Genomic DNA, 17,080 nt, shown 5'->3' with positions numbered 1-17,080 from the left:
AGTTTCCTCATTTTTGTGCCTTCAATTAATTATTCATTCATTCAAAATGCCGTTCTCTTTCTGCTTCCTCCTCTGCTTTGGAGTTGCAGACTTTGGTTAATGATTCGTTCATGAGGGACTCAAACTGACAATGACACTGAAACTAATTACACAAGAACCTTTTCTAACAGCTCAAATCCAAACCCTCTCACGGAACATAAACTTTTGATTCGTTCTGTTCTCCGACTCTGAACAGCACATTTTTTCCAGTTATGTCACCGTGTCCGCGGCCTCGTGAGCAGGATGTCCACTGAGGAGCAGATTTATCAGAGCTCCGCTGAGAAAACATGTTGTGAGCAACTTTTTCCAAAACTAACTGGATTAGAGAGCCGAGTCCCAGGGCTCCTGACAGCGACTGCAGCAGCTCGGTTCAGAAAGATGAAGCTGATTATTTGTACGATTTTTAGGTAAAAGGAGCATTTTGGTTTGAGGACGGTGTCCCGGTGACATTTAGTAAACAAGACAGTCTGTCAAGCCGTAGATGATGGCCTTAAATCACACGACCTTTAGAGCGATCTATTCGTTGCAGATGATTTTTAAATGTAACAATAGAACAGAGTTTTGCTGGAGCTGTGGTGCTCTGGTGTAAAGTGGTTTAAGAAGGTTTTTAGTCTTGGCTCATGCAAACACAGAACTTCAATGACATCAACATTGTCACAAACCAATAGGAGCGCTGTATTTGTAGCCCCAAACAGGAAGCAGCACACTGAGTAGATAGTAAACATTGACGTCATAGTTGGACACTCGCTGGCTGTTAGCATACGGTGTTAGCACGGCTGCAGTTAGCTCCTGTGGTCCGGTGAAAAAAAAGCTAGGAATGAAATGCCTCACTAGCAGCCTGCTAGCTCTTAATGCTAACCCAGCTAACACTAAGGCCTAAATCACTGCAGAAAAGACAAACCTACTGCTCAGACTGCTGTGGGCAGAAGCTGCTTTTGTTTCTGCTCCAGTGTTTGTTTTTCTTCTTGTAAATTTCCACCAGGAGCATGATGGGAAATAATCTGTAGTCTGTTACTCTTCGTAAACTCTTACAGTCTGTAACAAATGTTTTTAGCGATCAGAGGGGGTCAGACTTTGGTCATAGAAGGTCTGAGGTGGGTGGGAGGACAGACTCACAGTAGATTAAACTGGTTTGTCTCTCAGGATTTTCCCTCCTGCTTTACTGACAAGAAAACAGAGTCAAGGAAACAGGGCACAATGGCTGTTTGCCTGGTCAGACGTGCCCGTGGAAAACCTTTAAGCATCCATACATCCTGAGCGAGGGGTGGGAACAGAGCGGGTCGCTGCTCTGTTTGTCTCTGACAAAAAAAGCTGCTGTGACGGGCAGGTCAACAAATTCCAGAGAAATGTCATAGAAACAAATGCAGCAAGAGGAAAACGTCCACTTGTTCAGAGAAAGAGATCCTAGTTTGTCAAATCCACCACGTTGGACATAAACTGAAACCAGATCTGACGTTCTGCAGCCGGACATGTCGTCCGTAAAGTTTGGCTCTTCTTTCGACATGAAACGTGTGGTTGATGCATCAGTTTGGAGACTGGAAGAAAAATAACTTTGAAATGTTTTGATACCAGATCAGTTAGAACAAAGTTATTGGAGGTTTTTTCCAAGACAAATGCCAAACATGATCTAATCCCACTTCCCAGCAGCGTGATTGCTTCATCACATAGTTTATTGCATATGTTTTACTTTTGCAGAGTTTGAGATGTGAGCATGCAAGCAGCAAGTTCCCTCCCTTCCACAAAGTCTCCTCGCTTCTTTAGTCTTTACAGCTCTGGAAAGGTACCAGCGCAGAAAGACTTTTACTCTGTGGAAAAAAAGACAAGATGGCGACGACCAAAATGCCAAACTCGAGGCCTTAAAAAAACAAAAGTTCATAAACGAAATGCAACTGATGAAATGATTCCTGAGATGTTTCAGTCAGAACCCAACCTGTCGCAGTCAGGCTGCTAACGCGGCTAACGTAACAGAAATCCTACGGCGTTGTTTTCAGTTGATTCTGAGTGCTGCTAAAACAGACGTTAAAAAAACAACTACATTTGTATGTTTGGAGTCGTGTTTAAAAATAATACGTACACATTATGGAGGTAAAAAAGGCCCTTCAGAGGCCCAACATGCAGCTCTTCATTATCGTTACAGAATCTACGCTGCTCAGTGAACAACCCTCACTTTGTCAACCACACACTTCAGTTAAATACCATCCTGTTAGAGAGCACCGTCATTTGTGTAAATGTGCCGTCAATCATCAGAGAAAAAGTCGTGTTTTTCTGCTCTTAAATGGCAAACGGCTCGTTTAGGAACTTTCACTGGATTCTGTCCAGAAACGTGCTGAGAGGAAGAAGATCTGAGCGAGCGGCCGAATGTTTCTGGAGTCACTTAAACTGCATGACGCCTCTTTAATCTAACCTCGTATAAATCACAGACACGGGGCTGCATGGTGGGTGTGAGCGCACAGCTAATTCAAAGTAAAAGAGAAGTGTTGGAACTGGAGAGGCGTTTTGTTCTGACAACAACGTACGAGGACGGCCTTTAAACTTAGAGTCATCTCTAGACGTTTTCTGAGATGTACATCTTCATGAGTCAGTCAGTGCAAGCTGAGACTCAACACTCAACAAGCTGAAAATAAGATTACATAATAACTAGGTTATTTTATTGTTCAAACTATTTAATCACAATTAATTATGAACACATACGTGAAATCTTTCGATGGTATCCACTGGGACTGTGAGGCGCACAAACTGGGACCGTCCAACATAATAACAGCTGTGTGATCAGAAACAAAATTAATATGTCTTTAAAGTTTATAGCTTCAAAACTGAGCACAACAAAATATACTTTAAAACACAGAAAGCAACCTCATACAGGAAGTAGCATTAACGACAACAGGAACTGTTTCCAGAGGAACCAAAAAAGAGATGCACACGCCCAAATATGGCTGTGATATGACCGTTGTTCCACCAACACTTTGTACCTGACTCAAATAACTTGGAAACAGTGTCTGCTGTCGTCTGTGCAGCTGGGTGTGTTTCTGTATTTGTGTTCTCACACTGCAGCATTAAAAAGATGTTGAACCATCTGCGTGTTTTTTCTTCTGTTGTACTGAGTTGAGCTCTCAGGGCCACCGTAGTTCCAAAAGTTCTATACAAGATGGCTCTGCTCAGAATGACGACAGCGTCAGTAACTGTCCCTGAAAAGTCTGAAAACATTTGTGCAGAGAAATGTTGGAGCAGCAGGGAGAGTTACTGTGCAGTTCGTCTGTAGACGTGAGCTTCAGAACAAGAGGCACAATCATAAAGATGCATCCTCTGGGGAACATGAACAGAAACGTCAATCTGTGAATGAGCTGTGACGCTCTGGAACAAAGGGATCGACTTATCAATCGACTGGAACAATCACTGGGTTATTAAATTAATCAATATTCAGTTTGTTCATCAATCATTTGATGAAAGTGTGAAATTAATTTAAAATCTAAAACTTTAATTTCAGCTGTTCTGATTTATTTTATTCAGTGTAGATAATACAGAATGAGCATCAGACAGAAGGTGCAAATGACACATGTATAACACACACACACACACACACACACACACACACACACACACACAATCTATAGTGCAAACTAGCAGCAGCTGCTCCTCACACTCCCCTCCCCCTCCTCATCTCGCTCACCGTCAGTCCAAAGCGTGATTTCTGCTCCTTCACTTCTTCTCTGCTCGTGTTTAATCGCTCTGACAGCAGCTCTGACAGCAGCTCTGACAGCAGCTCTGACAGCAGCTCTGACAGCAGCTCTGACAGCAGCTCTGACAGCAGCTCTGACAGCGATCAATGAATCCTGCATGTTTATGTTTTCTACGTGAAACGAAGCATCGGTCAGTGAGAGCCTGTTCATGAGGACGAACACAGTGTTGGTGGTGAAGGTTTAGTTTAAGTTTTAAATGAACCAATAAATGTATTTCTTCCAGTTTAAGCACCTGCCTCCTCCGTGAAGAAACAGTTACAGCTTTGAAAGGTACAATCTGTACTGAGCACTGGTTACTGTCTGTGGTAGTTTGACTTTAAATTCTGGTTTGATGTGTGTGAACGCTTCAGGATTGTTACGCTCACTGTGGCTGCAGGAGATCTTAGTCTGCATATTAAATAAAAATCATAAACAAGAGCTTTATCTCTCACAGAATAAAGAGATGAGCAATCTCTGAATGCGTCGGTCTGACCACAACACATCCTCCGCTGCATCCCCTTCTAGCTGAGGTTGTACAGACTCCAGGGATGAGACACATCTGAAACAACATCACAGTTAGCTAAAACACTGATGTCGGCCCGGCAGACAGGTTCAGATGTTCGTCCCCTCTAATACGACCCACAGGAGCTCATCCTACATGAGGTGACTTTTATCCCTGATGTAATTAATCCCTCATTCTTCTTATCGTGACTTCAGGCCCTGGTAAAAACTTTATTTTGGTCCCTGAGGAGTTTAAGACCTCCAGGAGGACTCAGCCTTCCTAAAGCTCCAATAATAATCCTTGCAAATGAAATGAATCAAAGATCTGTGTTTTTGTGTTTTCCTCCACAAAAAGGTGATTTTAAACACAAATAAAACACTAATCACGTCTCACAACGTCTAACATCGAATTAAACTAAACTAATCCTCTGAACGAGTGCAGAGAAATGTCCTGACAGGAGGATTTTCCCTCCTCGGTCTGTCCCTGGAAACGAGAGAGGTTCTCAGAAGAGTAGGAATACAAAGGCACACACACACACACACACACACACACACAGCTCTTATCAGAACCTCCATGCTATTGGTCCTGCAGTGTGGAACGGGGAGCGTTCCCAAACCACATTCCTCAGTCCAGATGGCTTTGTTCAGCCTCCATGGAAACCTCACACTCCTCAGATCCAGCACGCCGCTCAGCCAGCCGCTCAGAGGAGGAGAGCACCACCACAACACGCTCTCTCCAGGTTTATAACCCTCCAGCGTTTGCTTCCCATCTCACCTGCGACCTTTGGACTTCTTTTTTTACTCTCACATGTTTTGGGTTTTTGTGCAGGACGAGGCTGATGTGGAACATTGAACAGAAATCCATCAGAGGAGCTTGAAACAGAGCGCCGTCTGTTCTCTGCAGACGATTAACTCTGACTTTGCCTTCCATGTTTCCTAATCAGTGTCAACTTCTAAAACATGCGTAAAGATTCCGGACTGATTTAATCCAGATCAAACTTTATACCTAATCTAAACAAGAGTCAAACAGCATAAACACAACGCTACGCGAGCACGACAGTTTGTCTCCAGTTCGGCTCACGCCTTCTGTCAGAGTCGGGCTGCAACGACGAGTCATCGATTACTGAAACCATTAACTGACTACTCGGCTCAGGAATTGCACGATGACTTAATGTCTCTTATTTAGCTGGAAGCATGTGCTGACGAACAATTAGGACAATAAATATGAGTTCTTCATTCTAAATATGCCTTTAATAAACTAACCCTAACCCTGCTGATTGGTCAGTTTCTGTCCGTTTCAAACCAACGAGTGCTGATTGAAAAAATACACCAAGAACACAAGTCCATCGTGCCTTCTCTTCCAACGCTCGAGCATCACCGACGTGCTCTCGTGATAAACAAGGCCCTCCTCACAGATCCTGCAGGTGATCCTTCTCTCTGCAGCGCTGACGCTGGAATGCTCCCACACTGTACAAGTCTTAGGCTGCGCTGGTGTTGCATCGGTCGCCGACATTATCGACGACTAATTGTTGCGCTCCTATTCAGAGCATGCCTGCCCGAGAAATAAAGTCACCTGGAAATTAAACGAATCTGCTGCTGAGGTTTGTAATGAAGCTAACTAAATAAAAAACTAAAATGCAATGCTACTTGTTCGCAGTGTTGACCGGAGCAGCTTTGAACGAACAGCTCAGTGAGCGAGCGACAGAAATCCTCCCTCTCTCCATTTCGCTTACATGCACGCATCCTGTTCATCGTACAGCACAACTACATGAAGCCAAAGAGAGCAGCCTGAGTGACGGGCTCTCGTGTGCAGCTTTCTTTTAAGAATGTAATGTTGTCTTACAGACTTCACAAAGAAACTTGATCCATCCTAAAATACGAGCCTGGATATGAGTTGAAGCAGGCCGCAGTGACAGGGGACAGAGACCGGAGCGGCTCCTCACCGGCTGAACAGATCTCAGAGGAGTGAAGGCCGACACGACGATAAGAGCTGCAAGGACAGAAACACTCACACAAAGGCCGTCATTGTGCGTGTCCTCTTCATGCATGCATTCATCCTGCAGGCAGCACAACATCATGACTACTGTCCAACCAGATTAGTGCGATTCAAACCTTAACATTTCTGACAGCTGAAATAGAGCAGTACCTGATGTTTCCAACTCGTCACGCTGCCGACAAAAAGTCTGCAAAGGAAACATCTAAAACCATCTAACTGTATTCATCGTCGCCGCTGTGAGACGTTTTCATTCTGCAAAAGAAATAAGCTCAGTGTTCAAACCTCAGACCAAAAACACGGATCATAAGAAGAGAAGATCAAACATCTGCAGACAGACTTTCCCTCAGCTGGAGGAGAAATGTAATCCAGTTACATTTACTGGAGCAAATGTAGAGCCTACATCATCTACTATTACAAGCAAATTAAAGCAAATAGGTCAAAGGTCAAAGGCAGAGAGAGCCGGCAAGAGATGAAACAAGAGATTGATGTTACGTTATCATAACCAGAGAAGGAAGTGGTGGGAAAGCAAACACTGAGGCAGAGGAAGACAGGATCGACATCGACATGAAAAGAAAGAGAGAGAGATAAAAACTGGAGACGAGGCTTTAATCAAGAAGAGGAAGAGAGGATGTGAGGAACTTCTGAAGACGGTTTCTTGAGGAGATGCAGGCGGGAAACATGGCGTGAGACAGACGAGTATGAGGTGCAGAAAAGGTTTTATAATATCCTAACGTCAACATCTCCTCATGAACCTCTAAGCAGATCAAACTTACTCAGGTGATCTACAGACTTTACAGCTCCCGCTCAGCTACGACACAGATCACTGCCAGCTCTTCACGTCATTAGTTTATCTAACAGAGCAGGATGGTGACATGCGGGAGTTAGCATGAATGCTAACTGACTTCCATTGTCCCAGAAACAAACATTACAAGTGACAATATATAGACACAAATATACAACACACACACAGACATGTTGATACTGTTCATCTGTCCTGCTCAGAAACAGGACACAACAGAACTAAGTCATGCTGAGTTTAAGTTTCAGGAACTGGAGTCAGACTAGTTTGACCTTCTGTCTGCTGCCAAAGATCTGTGACCTGGCAGGACGACAGGTTGTTCAAACTCCGTCCAGTAATGGAGCTCTTTCTGAGGCCGTGTAAATCTGTTTACAACAACCTGGTTGGAGAAATGAAAACAAGAAAAGACAAAATGCAACAACAAAGGAAACTGGTCGGTATGATTCAGCCTGAAGAAGAAGCTGTGAAGCCCAGCATGTGATGACTCAACATGTCAGCAATGCCATGTTTGGGATCCTTATCTCCCGTCCTGCCCGAGGGGCTCCTGGGGGCCCCGGCCACAGCAGAAACACAAACAGAAGCCGGGCCGGGCCGGGTCACGTCGAGGGCTCGGATAAACAGAGCGAGCAGAGTGCTGAGGAAGCAGACGGATCCTGCAGGGGGGACTGTGACGTAAGGACGAGCTCACTGCACTGCACCCGAAAGGTCACAGGGTCGATCCTCGCTGGCATTACCAGCCTTTGAAGCATCATGTGACCCGCTGCAGAGACCCTCCACCCTAAGTGTTCGTCACACAACATCGCTCCCTCAACCTGATGTGACCTTTTCCTTTAAAGCAGCGATAACAAACACGTGGGAGCCTTCATGCTCACATCTGTCCTGCTTTGATTAATAAACACTTTTAAAGGGAAAGTTCACAAATTGTTAGTCCAGTTGAGTCAACACAGGAAGTGCTATCGATCGAGTGAAAATACATGTTATGTTATCTTCTTCCTGTCTGACTAAACAACCCTGATGATGTCACAGTGATGTCATTAGGGTTCTCTGGAGTAAAAGACTTTCAAGTGTCAAAGTTGTGGAAGAACGGACGTTGCATTCAATGATGCAAAATAAAAACAAAAAGTAGTTCCTGGAACCGAAGACCCGGGTACTTCAGGTGGGAATGCTACTTTAAGAGAGAGACGCTCTGACAATCGATGTCACAGGAATCCCTCCGTATTGAGGACGAGAGATTTTGATTACCTGGCCAGAAACCAGAGGAACAAATGTCCAACACACCCCCACACCCACAACACACACGCACAGAGCTCCCTGCACATCCCACCAAAACGCTAACTGCTGGAAAAGTGAGATGAAAACAGGAAGCAGCTGTCGAGAAGCCGCTCGTCCCGCTCGATCTCTAACTCTCCTCTCAATCTCCTCCGTGGACTCCTTCCTTCCTTTTCTCTCGTCTCTTCCCTCCTCTCACACGGCCAAATGTCATCCCTCGCTAACATCACACGCAGGAGTGTTACCGTCAGAGAAAGTGTGGCTTCTGTCACCTAGTCCAAACTCTGAGTGTGGGTTAGGGTTAGTGAGTGACAAAGTGACAAACGTTAACACCGAGGTGGTCCGGGGATGATTTCCTGCTTGTGTTTCCACTGAACTCCTGAACTCCAGAGGCTGTTACACATGACGTTTTAAAACTACCTGCACCGTCTGCAGCCAGAAAGGTTCGTGACGGCTGCTCTTCTGTGCCACAGGGAACCCTCCAGAGGAAGACCCCGCAGGCTCGCAGCAGATCCCAGGAGCATTAATGAATAGATCAACCAAAGGGAGCGCGGCCTCCCACAGGAGTTTTTATCTAGACCTGGGAAAGCAGGTAAACAGGTAGCTCCTTAGTGCCATCCCCTCACCGTGTCACCTAGATACTGCGTCAATGCAGACTGCTGAGTCATGTCAGGGTACGCCTTGTCCTGTTTGCAAGAGGATACTCCGGAAAAACTTTCCTCCTCCAGACACTGGGTCTCCATTTGGGATCTCCTGTACACACGTTTGTTAGTCGGGTGCCTGTTTGTGTTTGCATTGACAATTGTGACAAAGTCCCTCATGCACTACGAGCACCCGGATGAGAGTTGAGTCGGGAACGCTGCAAACTCTTCGCCCTTGATAATCAAACATGGCGGCTACGTAAGAGAAGTGGAGGTTATCCTCAGCGCAGAGCAGCAACAAGCATTTCAAAATAAATCACTGTAATTCATTTTAATAAAACTGAAGTGATGTTCAGTAACCGAACAACCGCGCAGACGACGATCGCTGTAACATGTTGGCGATAAGTCTCAGCAGTCGCGTGCAGTGTACGAGCAGCAGCATCCAAAGTATCTCAATTCATCTGTGGCAGACATTCCTCACACGTTCAGTCCTTCAAGCACTTGGCAGCTAAAAGCGATATTTGACATATTATTTAAATACATTTTAACATTTTAAATCGTAGCTTCTAACTCAGAGTCGTCCCTCCTGTGTTTTGCAGTTCTTGTTTGTAGAGTGGGAAACTGGACGCAGGAACAAACCTCTTTCTGTTTCTGATGAAATGCTGCTCAGCCCGGCTCACAGTCTGAATACTACACTTTGAACCCAGATGTAAACTTCCTGCACAGTTCATGCGACACAGATTTCATCACTGCTCACATAATACACGTGTCTACAAGCGTGCCAGCTGGATGTGACGGGAACATGGGAGCATGTCAGTGTGGGACAGAGCAGCAGTAAAGAAGCGCTCAGGGTCCAATAACAAACTCTCAGACAGAAGACAACAGACACCGGAGCATTCATCTTCATCTTCTCCACATTTGTTGTTATTGTTGTTGAATATGAGACATGTGGGAACAATATGAAGTAGATGACTCACTTAAAAACTTCCACAAGGTCTTTTACAACAATTCAAACCACTGAAGCGCTGCTGACGCCGGAAAACAGGCTGTCAGGAAGCTCCGCCAGCTCCACCCAGAAGTTCCTGGTACCTTTAAGGGTCCCCAGAACTACATCCTGGACCGTCCTGCTGGGAAACAGTGTGACATGGTGACACGACGCAGGGCGAGTACAGAGTCAGGATCAGGGTCAGACTGCAGTCACGCAGAAAACAGGAATTAAAGACTAAATAAAGAAGCTCCCAAAGCAGCGGCTCTGGGTCATATGAGCTACGTTGCTAGCTGCTACCCGCTAACACATCAGTGGGAACAACAGTGTCTATCAGGTATCTAACAAAGACTGAGTGATGCACCAGTTTAACAGATTTAACACACAAAGAGGACGTGACGGAAATTCTTTGTTGCAACCAGGTCAGGAAACACGCACACGAACACAACAGGCGCATACACTGTTATAACTGAATTACAATATAACACACATGGACAGAGACAGGAGACATGTAGGGAGCAAAAACTACACTTTAGAAACCAGCCCAAACAACTCAACCCGACACCAGCACGACTTCGTTGTGAGGCGTAGAGATGCGACTCGTCTCCACTAACAACTCTAATCGTTGACCTTTGACTGGCAGCCCAACAAAGTTCGATCAAACTATAAAACCAGGCCGAGCTGTTATTATTCACCTCAAACGTTCTAAAAGGTTCTTCTGAATATCTTTAATACGAGAACGTTTGTGAGCGGCAGACTTTATTTCTGCTTGAACACAGAAAGAACAACATGAAGACGTGCCGTACGTCACCACCAGCCGGAGAGGCCAGAGCATCTCACCTGAGATGATCTGGATTTCACGTCGCTCTGCAGTTCTTTGGACCTCATTTGACCCTGAAACATGTATGACCCGGTGTTTTTGTGTTTGAGTGGGAGTTAGTGAGTTTACAGTCCCTTACTGAAAAAGTGAGGTGTGTGTGTGTGAGTGTGTGTGTGTGTGTGTGTGTGTGTTACTCCATCTGAACAGGAAATGAACACAATCTGTCCACGTCAGCACATCACAAACTCTCACTGAAGCATCTCCAACCTCGATGATGCTTCTTCTGCTTCTTCTTCTACTCATCCTCAACTCTCACTCACACCTTCCTCTCAGGTGTCTTCAGCCTCTAACTGCTCTTACATTCCTGTTCTTCTTCACACTGAAGTCCATCTTCCTCCCCTCGGCTCCTACTTCCACTCCTGGCCCTTCGGCCACGGCTCTTGCAGCATCAAAGAAATATTTCGCTGCCTTTATTTACAGCTGGCTTCATGCCGTGTTTCTGCTCTGATGATGTCTGAAACAGTACGGATAACAACATCGGCCAAACGTCTCCTTTAAATGTCAAACTGAAGGAATGAGACACAGCTGATCCTGCCTGAACTCGGGCACCTCTGACAGACGAGTGTTTCTGCCAGATCAGGATGGAGACCAGATGGTTTCCAGGGAGGGAACAAACCTCTGACCGTGTGCAGAGACTGTGGAGCTGCTGGACGTGAAGACGCTGCAAACATTTAAAGTCCAACACCAACTTTATCTTTTATCTTTACTTGTTAAGTGTAATATAATGTGTATTATTAGCACCAGGTGTTTGTTCTCTTATTGCAGGAAGCCTCACACAAGAGAAGGAAGTCGCTGAGCTGTGCTGTCTGTCTTTCGTTTATCTTTTATGGACCAGTTCTGCTGGTTCTGCTGTTTTACACTCTGTAATGAATTGATGTATTTCAAGTTGGACTTTTGCATGTTTTCAGTAGAAAACAACTTCTGAAGCGTGCAGAGTTAAAACATGTTGGACTGTCGCAGGCTGAGCGGTCATGAAGAACAAACTGCAGTTCAAAACTAAAATCTTAATTAAGGACGGAGTTAAATTAGATACGAGTAACTTTTCTGTCTTACCTTCAACAAAGTGTTTTGCACTTTAAAATAATCTATATATAATATATATCTATTAATATTAATATAAGATCATAAATACATCAACATTAAGAAGACAAATGTTGTTGCTGAACTTTAACCTCTAAGAAGAAAACAGCTCCAAAGTACCTGTTCTTCTGTGCTCCTGTTGTCCAGCTGTTATAAAGACGCCGCTCGGTTTAATGTTATGTCACTAAAACTGTAAAATCACAGTCTGACCCGAGGGGACCAATCACAGAGGCCCTTTGTGTGCAGGATTACTCATTAAAAAAGTTACATCACCAAAACGAGAGCTGCATGTAAATCTAATGAAAACGTTCTTTAAATCCTGACGTGGTTACAGACTCAGGACATTCAGCAGCAGACATGTTGGTTGTTTATGAAACTTTAAACCTTTAAATCTCCCTGTATGAAAACAAACGGTTGTGATTGGCCTGACCTGGATCAGGACAGGGACCAGAAGCATCAGGCAGAGACATAAAGCGTTAGCTCACAGATCCGACTGGTTCCAGGCTGCTCATGTTCCGCTCAGAAGCCCTAACATGACATTCGATCTTCATGCTCTGTTTTGTTGTAATCAGGGTGAAAAACCACCAAACACCATTTCATTCACAATGTTCTTCTTTACAGTTATTTAAATCCTGTGTCAGAGTTGTGCTGCCTTCATCAAACACGTGTTAAACTGGACTTCATTTAAATCATCTCAACAGCCCCTCCGACGCTCGACTCCTTCGGCCTATGATGCGAGTCTTTGCTTTATTAGGGCTGAAATCATTTTGCAATCAACTCATTTCTGAAGTCCTGATGAAAACTGTCCTTACCAACAGCAACACTCCAGGAGAGGATTGTTGATGTTTGATGATGTTGAAATCAGAACAGAAAAAGCAGGAGCCACAATGTGACACAGCTCCTCTGCAAAACATTTAGCTGCTGTAGTTCCTTCCCATCCCGAGGTGATGTCTCCACTGAGCTCAGTCAATCTAAAGTGCAGTAGGGTACGTTGCAGTCATGGAGAACTATAGCTGAAAGCACTTCTGCTGCTCACACATGCAAACTAACGGCAGCAGGTGTGTGAGGTCAGGACACAAAAAGTGAACACAAACACAGAAATGTTTTCGTGCAGCAGATGAATCCTGACAGACAGTCGGAGAGCTGGCAGTCACATGTCACTCAGCATGTGACCCTGTGTCCTGGGACTCAGTTTTTCATGCTGTGCAGCGCGGGTTAATTCCCCCCTCTGTTCCCGACCCACAACAAGGCGAGGCCACGCACAAAGAGCGGGTCTGTCAGATCTGTGACATAACTCTAATCTCTGTTCGCTGCGCAGGGAGCCTCCCCGCGCCGTCTCCTCCTCCTCTGAGAGAGCCTTGTTTTCAGGCACAGAGATGATAACTGAGATGGGAGGAGGGAGGCTGAGCTGTTATATAACCTCCAGAGAGGAGGATGACCTCTGAGCGGCCTCGGACATCACAGTCCTGGCTGCTGAGGACGGGAGCTGAGAGGAGGGCACGGAGGTTTGTTATCTTCTCAGCAAAAAGGAGTTTGACAAACTTTTTTGCAAAGTGTCTCATCCTCTGGAGGAAGAGACACTTCATCTCACTGGATCATGAGCTGGACCTCAGAGGCCGGGGCCAAACACTCATGATGTTTATGTAACACAACAGAAACTTTAATGTCCGAGCCCAAACTTTAAACTCATAAACTTAAGAGGTTATGCATACCTGTAGCATGCAGTTCAACGTTATCACAGACTGAACGTGTGATTTTGCATGTTAGCGATTATAAAGAGTCATTAATACCAACACTTCTGGGAGGCTCTGGCTGTGCGTGGTCTGTTCTGCTGCCTGTGTCTTTGTTTTTAGGTTAACATGAAACAAACTCATGAGTCCACGAGGGTCTACGATCAAGCTAGCAGCTCTGTGAGGCTGCAGCCATGGTGGTGCTATGAGCTAAATGCTAACAACAGCATGGTCAGGTGCCTGCAGGAATAAGATCAATACTTTGGGGTCTAAATGACAATTAGGTAGACAAAATGTTTGAATGTCTCCAGTCGATGTGTTCAACAGGCTGTAATGGCTGCAACATAATCCTTGATGGGTCAAAGGTCGTCCACTAAGAGTTCTTGTTGTTTCCACTGACAGGCTCAGATTGTTCTTCTAAGTGTGTGACAACATGACAGAAAGGATCCCTACAGAGATAGACCTTTTTGTTACAGAGGAAGATGATTGTTTTAACCACACACAGACGTTACATCGCTCTCTGCACACACACCAGACTCCATTCAGAAAAACACTGATTTTACCTATAGCAAAACATGGGAGTTGCTGGTCTCGATTAGTCAGTTATTATGGGTTACAAAATGATTTTATTAGACCTGAACTATTGATTTAAAACAGTCTTAAACGATGACACAATGAAACTAACTGACTTGTGCAGCGGTAGAGCAGCAGCTCCTGTGTTCTGTGAGGTAAAATGACTGTTTATCTAAATGGAGTCTGGTGTCTTTGAAGAGAGCGATGTAACGTCTGTTCGTGGTTAAAAACATCATCTTCCTCTTTCATAAACAGGTCTTATATTCTTTTAAAATATAAATGCAGGAATAAACTTTGACACACAGTTAAAGAAGGCGACCAGAGTCAGAGGTTTCTCTGGACAGAGGAGATGATCTCGTCCTCACAGGAGCAGTTTCATCTGCTCTTCCTTGAGGATGAAAGGTAAGAAAACAGAAACATCTGCTGACTGATGAAGATGATCATGATCAGTCAGAGTGTTTACTTTCCCCCCTTTAGGACCCTCACATACACACACACGCACACACCAGGATGATGCCAGTGACAGCCGGGAGGTCGAGCTCTTATAAAAAGGAAGATCTGCTTTTACTGAGGATGCAGAGAAAACGTCCTCCCACGTACGCCTCAGTCCGCTATGGGATGTAAAGTTAACAGGTTTGTTTGAAGGTCAGGTAGGAACAGGAAAAAGGAAGAGAAACAGGCCTGATGAGGCTTTAACACCAACCTCCTGCTTGTCCCTCCCGTTTCATTCCACTCACAATGAGACATCTGATACGGGGCATCCTTCACTGAACCGAGCCCAGACGTGGAAAATCAGCCGCATCCTTTCATCTGAGAAATGGGTTAGCAGCAGCTCAGAGCTTCTCTGCCAATAAAACACTTAGCGGGGTAACTATTCAAAGCGTCTTGTTGTTTTACAAGATGAGGTTAGTTTAGTAGGTCAGAGTCTGTAACAGAGAGCAGCGAGGCGCTCTTTGTGCTTCAGGCTTAGAAAGAAGGAGTTCATCTACAAAACCTAGCAGAGCTTAAAAAAGGAGGTTTTCTGTCCGTGTGCTCACTTTTTAGCTGCTATAAGGCACCGTGAGCATCTGACACATGTGCACCTGTCATGCAAACACAAACTGCTGAAACACATTCGTTTGTAACACAAGAGCACAAACTGTCTGTAACATTCGGGAGACCACAAAAAAACACTTTGTAGGCAGCCATGTTGGTAACATCTGACTGCACAATCCCATATCAGCTGGGCTCCATTATCAAGTGCACTAGACTTCAACAGACGTCTGAGGAGACTTTCACTGACGTACAAACTCATCCAGTGAATCAAAGAGCGAGGAGGGAAAAGAGATGAAAGCTGTCGATGTTATCAAAGTCAGGGGAGGGAATCTGGAGCGATGTGACGTGAATGAAGAGCTGAAAACATCTTTATCATCCGGCTCAGCACATCCTACTGTCATCACACCACCAAACTACATGTTTACAGCAGAAAGGAGTTATTCTGAGAGGGCTTGGAGCTGGTAGAGACTTCATTTAACCAGTGTGAACTGGTTTGAGAGGGTTTTTTTGGTAGTGTTTAGTCTGGTAGTCCAGCAGAGGTGCCGGAGAAGATACACAGAGAGGCCACTTAACATGGCAACACCCTGCGTTTAAATGTGACTCAGAGAAAATCAGTCTGTCATTTAACAGCTCGAGCTGCAAACACTGGTGTAATGTGCATGTGAAATACTGTAATGCAACAAAACAATAAGAACGATTTTATAGCACATTTTGTAAAGATGCAAAAGCAAAAAAGATAATTGGAAATGAACTGATATGATGAAAGTGAAGGTACCAAAGGACGAGAAAAACAGACCAAAACAAACAAACATAGAAACTCTATAAAAACTCTTCATTTAGCTTCAGAGACGCACCACGAGTCTCATATATACACTATTATTGCCACAACACAGGAGTTAAACTCCATTAAATATAACACAAGTCAATAAATTCACAATATAGCTCCATAAATGACCGCTTTAAAGTGTATTAAAATGTTTTAATTGGAGAAAAATCTGTTTTATATTGTATTAAATTGAACCAAAATACTTTTAAATGCGTCTTAAAGCAGTTTTACATGTAAGAAGTGGTGTTTAAGAGTGTTTAACGTTCTTTTACCTGGTAGAAGTAGCCACAAAATCTCCATCCAGCAGCCGCAGCTTGCAGAACAAAACTCCGTTGACAAAAGGCACAGCGGTCAGCTCCTCCAGGGTCAGATGGGTCTGAAACTTGAATTTCTTCTTTTTCACGAAGAACGCCATTGTTTTAGGGTCTTAACTCGCATAAAAATGCGACTAAGGCTTCCAAGAAAATACTATTTAAACTAGTTAGGCTAAATGTAAGGTCCCTGCTGTTGTTGATGTTTTTAGTCTGTGTTTTCATGCGAACTCCGCTTCTTCAGAGATGATTCAGCACAGAAATCTGAAAACAAATCAAAGTATTTCCCTTAAAACATGTAAAAAGCGAAGATAAAATGTTATCGTATGTGGTTTAAAAGTAATAAAGGGCTTACCCGGAGACATTTCGGGTCCCGTGAGTTTCGTCAGCATCGGTTCAACAACAGAAAATGACAGAAAAAGATTCACCGCTCCGTTTCTTTAGGGACCAAGAGAGAGGAGGAACTTTGCGCTATTAACATCAAGCTAGCTGAGAGCACCTGACTTGTCTTCCGGTAGGTACTTTTCAGAATAAAAACCTATGTCCATTTCTAAATATATATGCATTTAAATGTGACAACAAATACCCAGTGGGGGAAACTACTAAGGTATAATTACTTAAGCACTGTACTAGAGTATAATTCTGAGCTTGTTCTTTACTTTACAGATTCAGATTAAAATTATTCATATTTTCAAAGAG

General features: G+C 44.3%; 1 protein-coding gene across 1 annotated transcript in view; it reads right to left on the bottom strand.

The window, feature by feature from the left end:
* Nucleotides 1-16,807, bottom strand: part of eeig1a (estrogen-induced osteoclastogenesis regulator 1a) — a 30,646-nt gene extending 13,839 nt beyond the window's left edge. Inside the window, exons 1-2 of the mRNA XM_069682856.1 lie at nt 16,737-16,807; nt 16,343-16,645 (exon numbers count right to left, since the gene is read on the bottom strand). Coding sequence (XP_069538957.1) covers nt 16,343-16,485 — 143 coding nt within the window. The 5' untranslated portion in view covers nt 16,486-16,645; nt 16,737-16,807. The remainder of the gene's footprint in view (nt 1-16,342; nt 16,646-16,736) is intronic.
* Between the last annotated feature and the right edge of the window lie 273 nt (nt 16,808-17,080).

The sequence above is a fragment of the Semicossyphus pulcher genome, unplaced genomic scaffold (assembly GCF_022749685.1).
Source record: "Semicossyphus pulcher isolate SPU_LCO1_2020_fin unplaced genomic scaffold, fSemPul1.0.p SCAF_6, whole genome shotgun sequence".
Classification (NCBI taxonomy): domain Eukaryota; kingdom Metazoa; phylum Chordata; class Actinopteri; order Labriformes; family Labridae; genus Semicossyphus; species Semicossyphus pulcher.
This window is presented reverse-complemented; position numbering and strand designations above follow the sequence as displayed.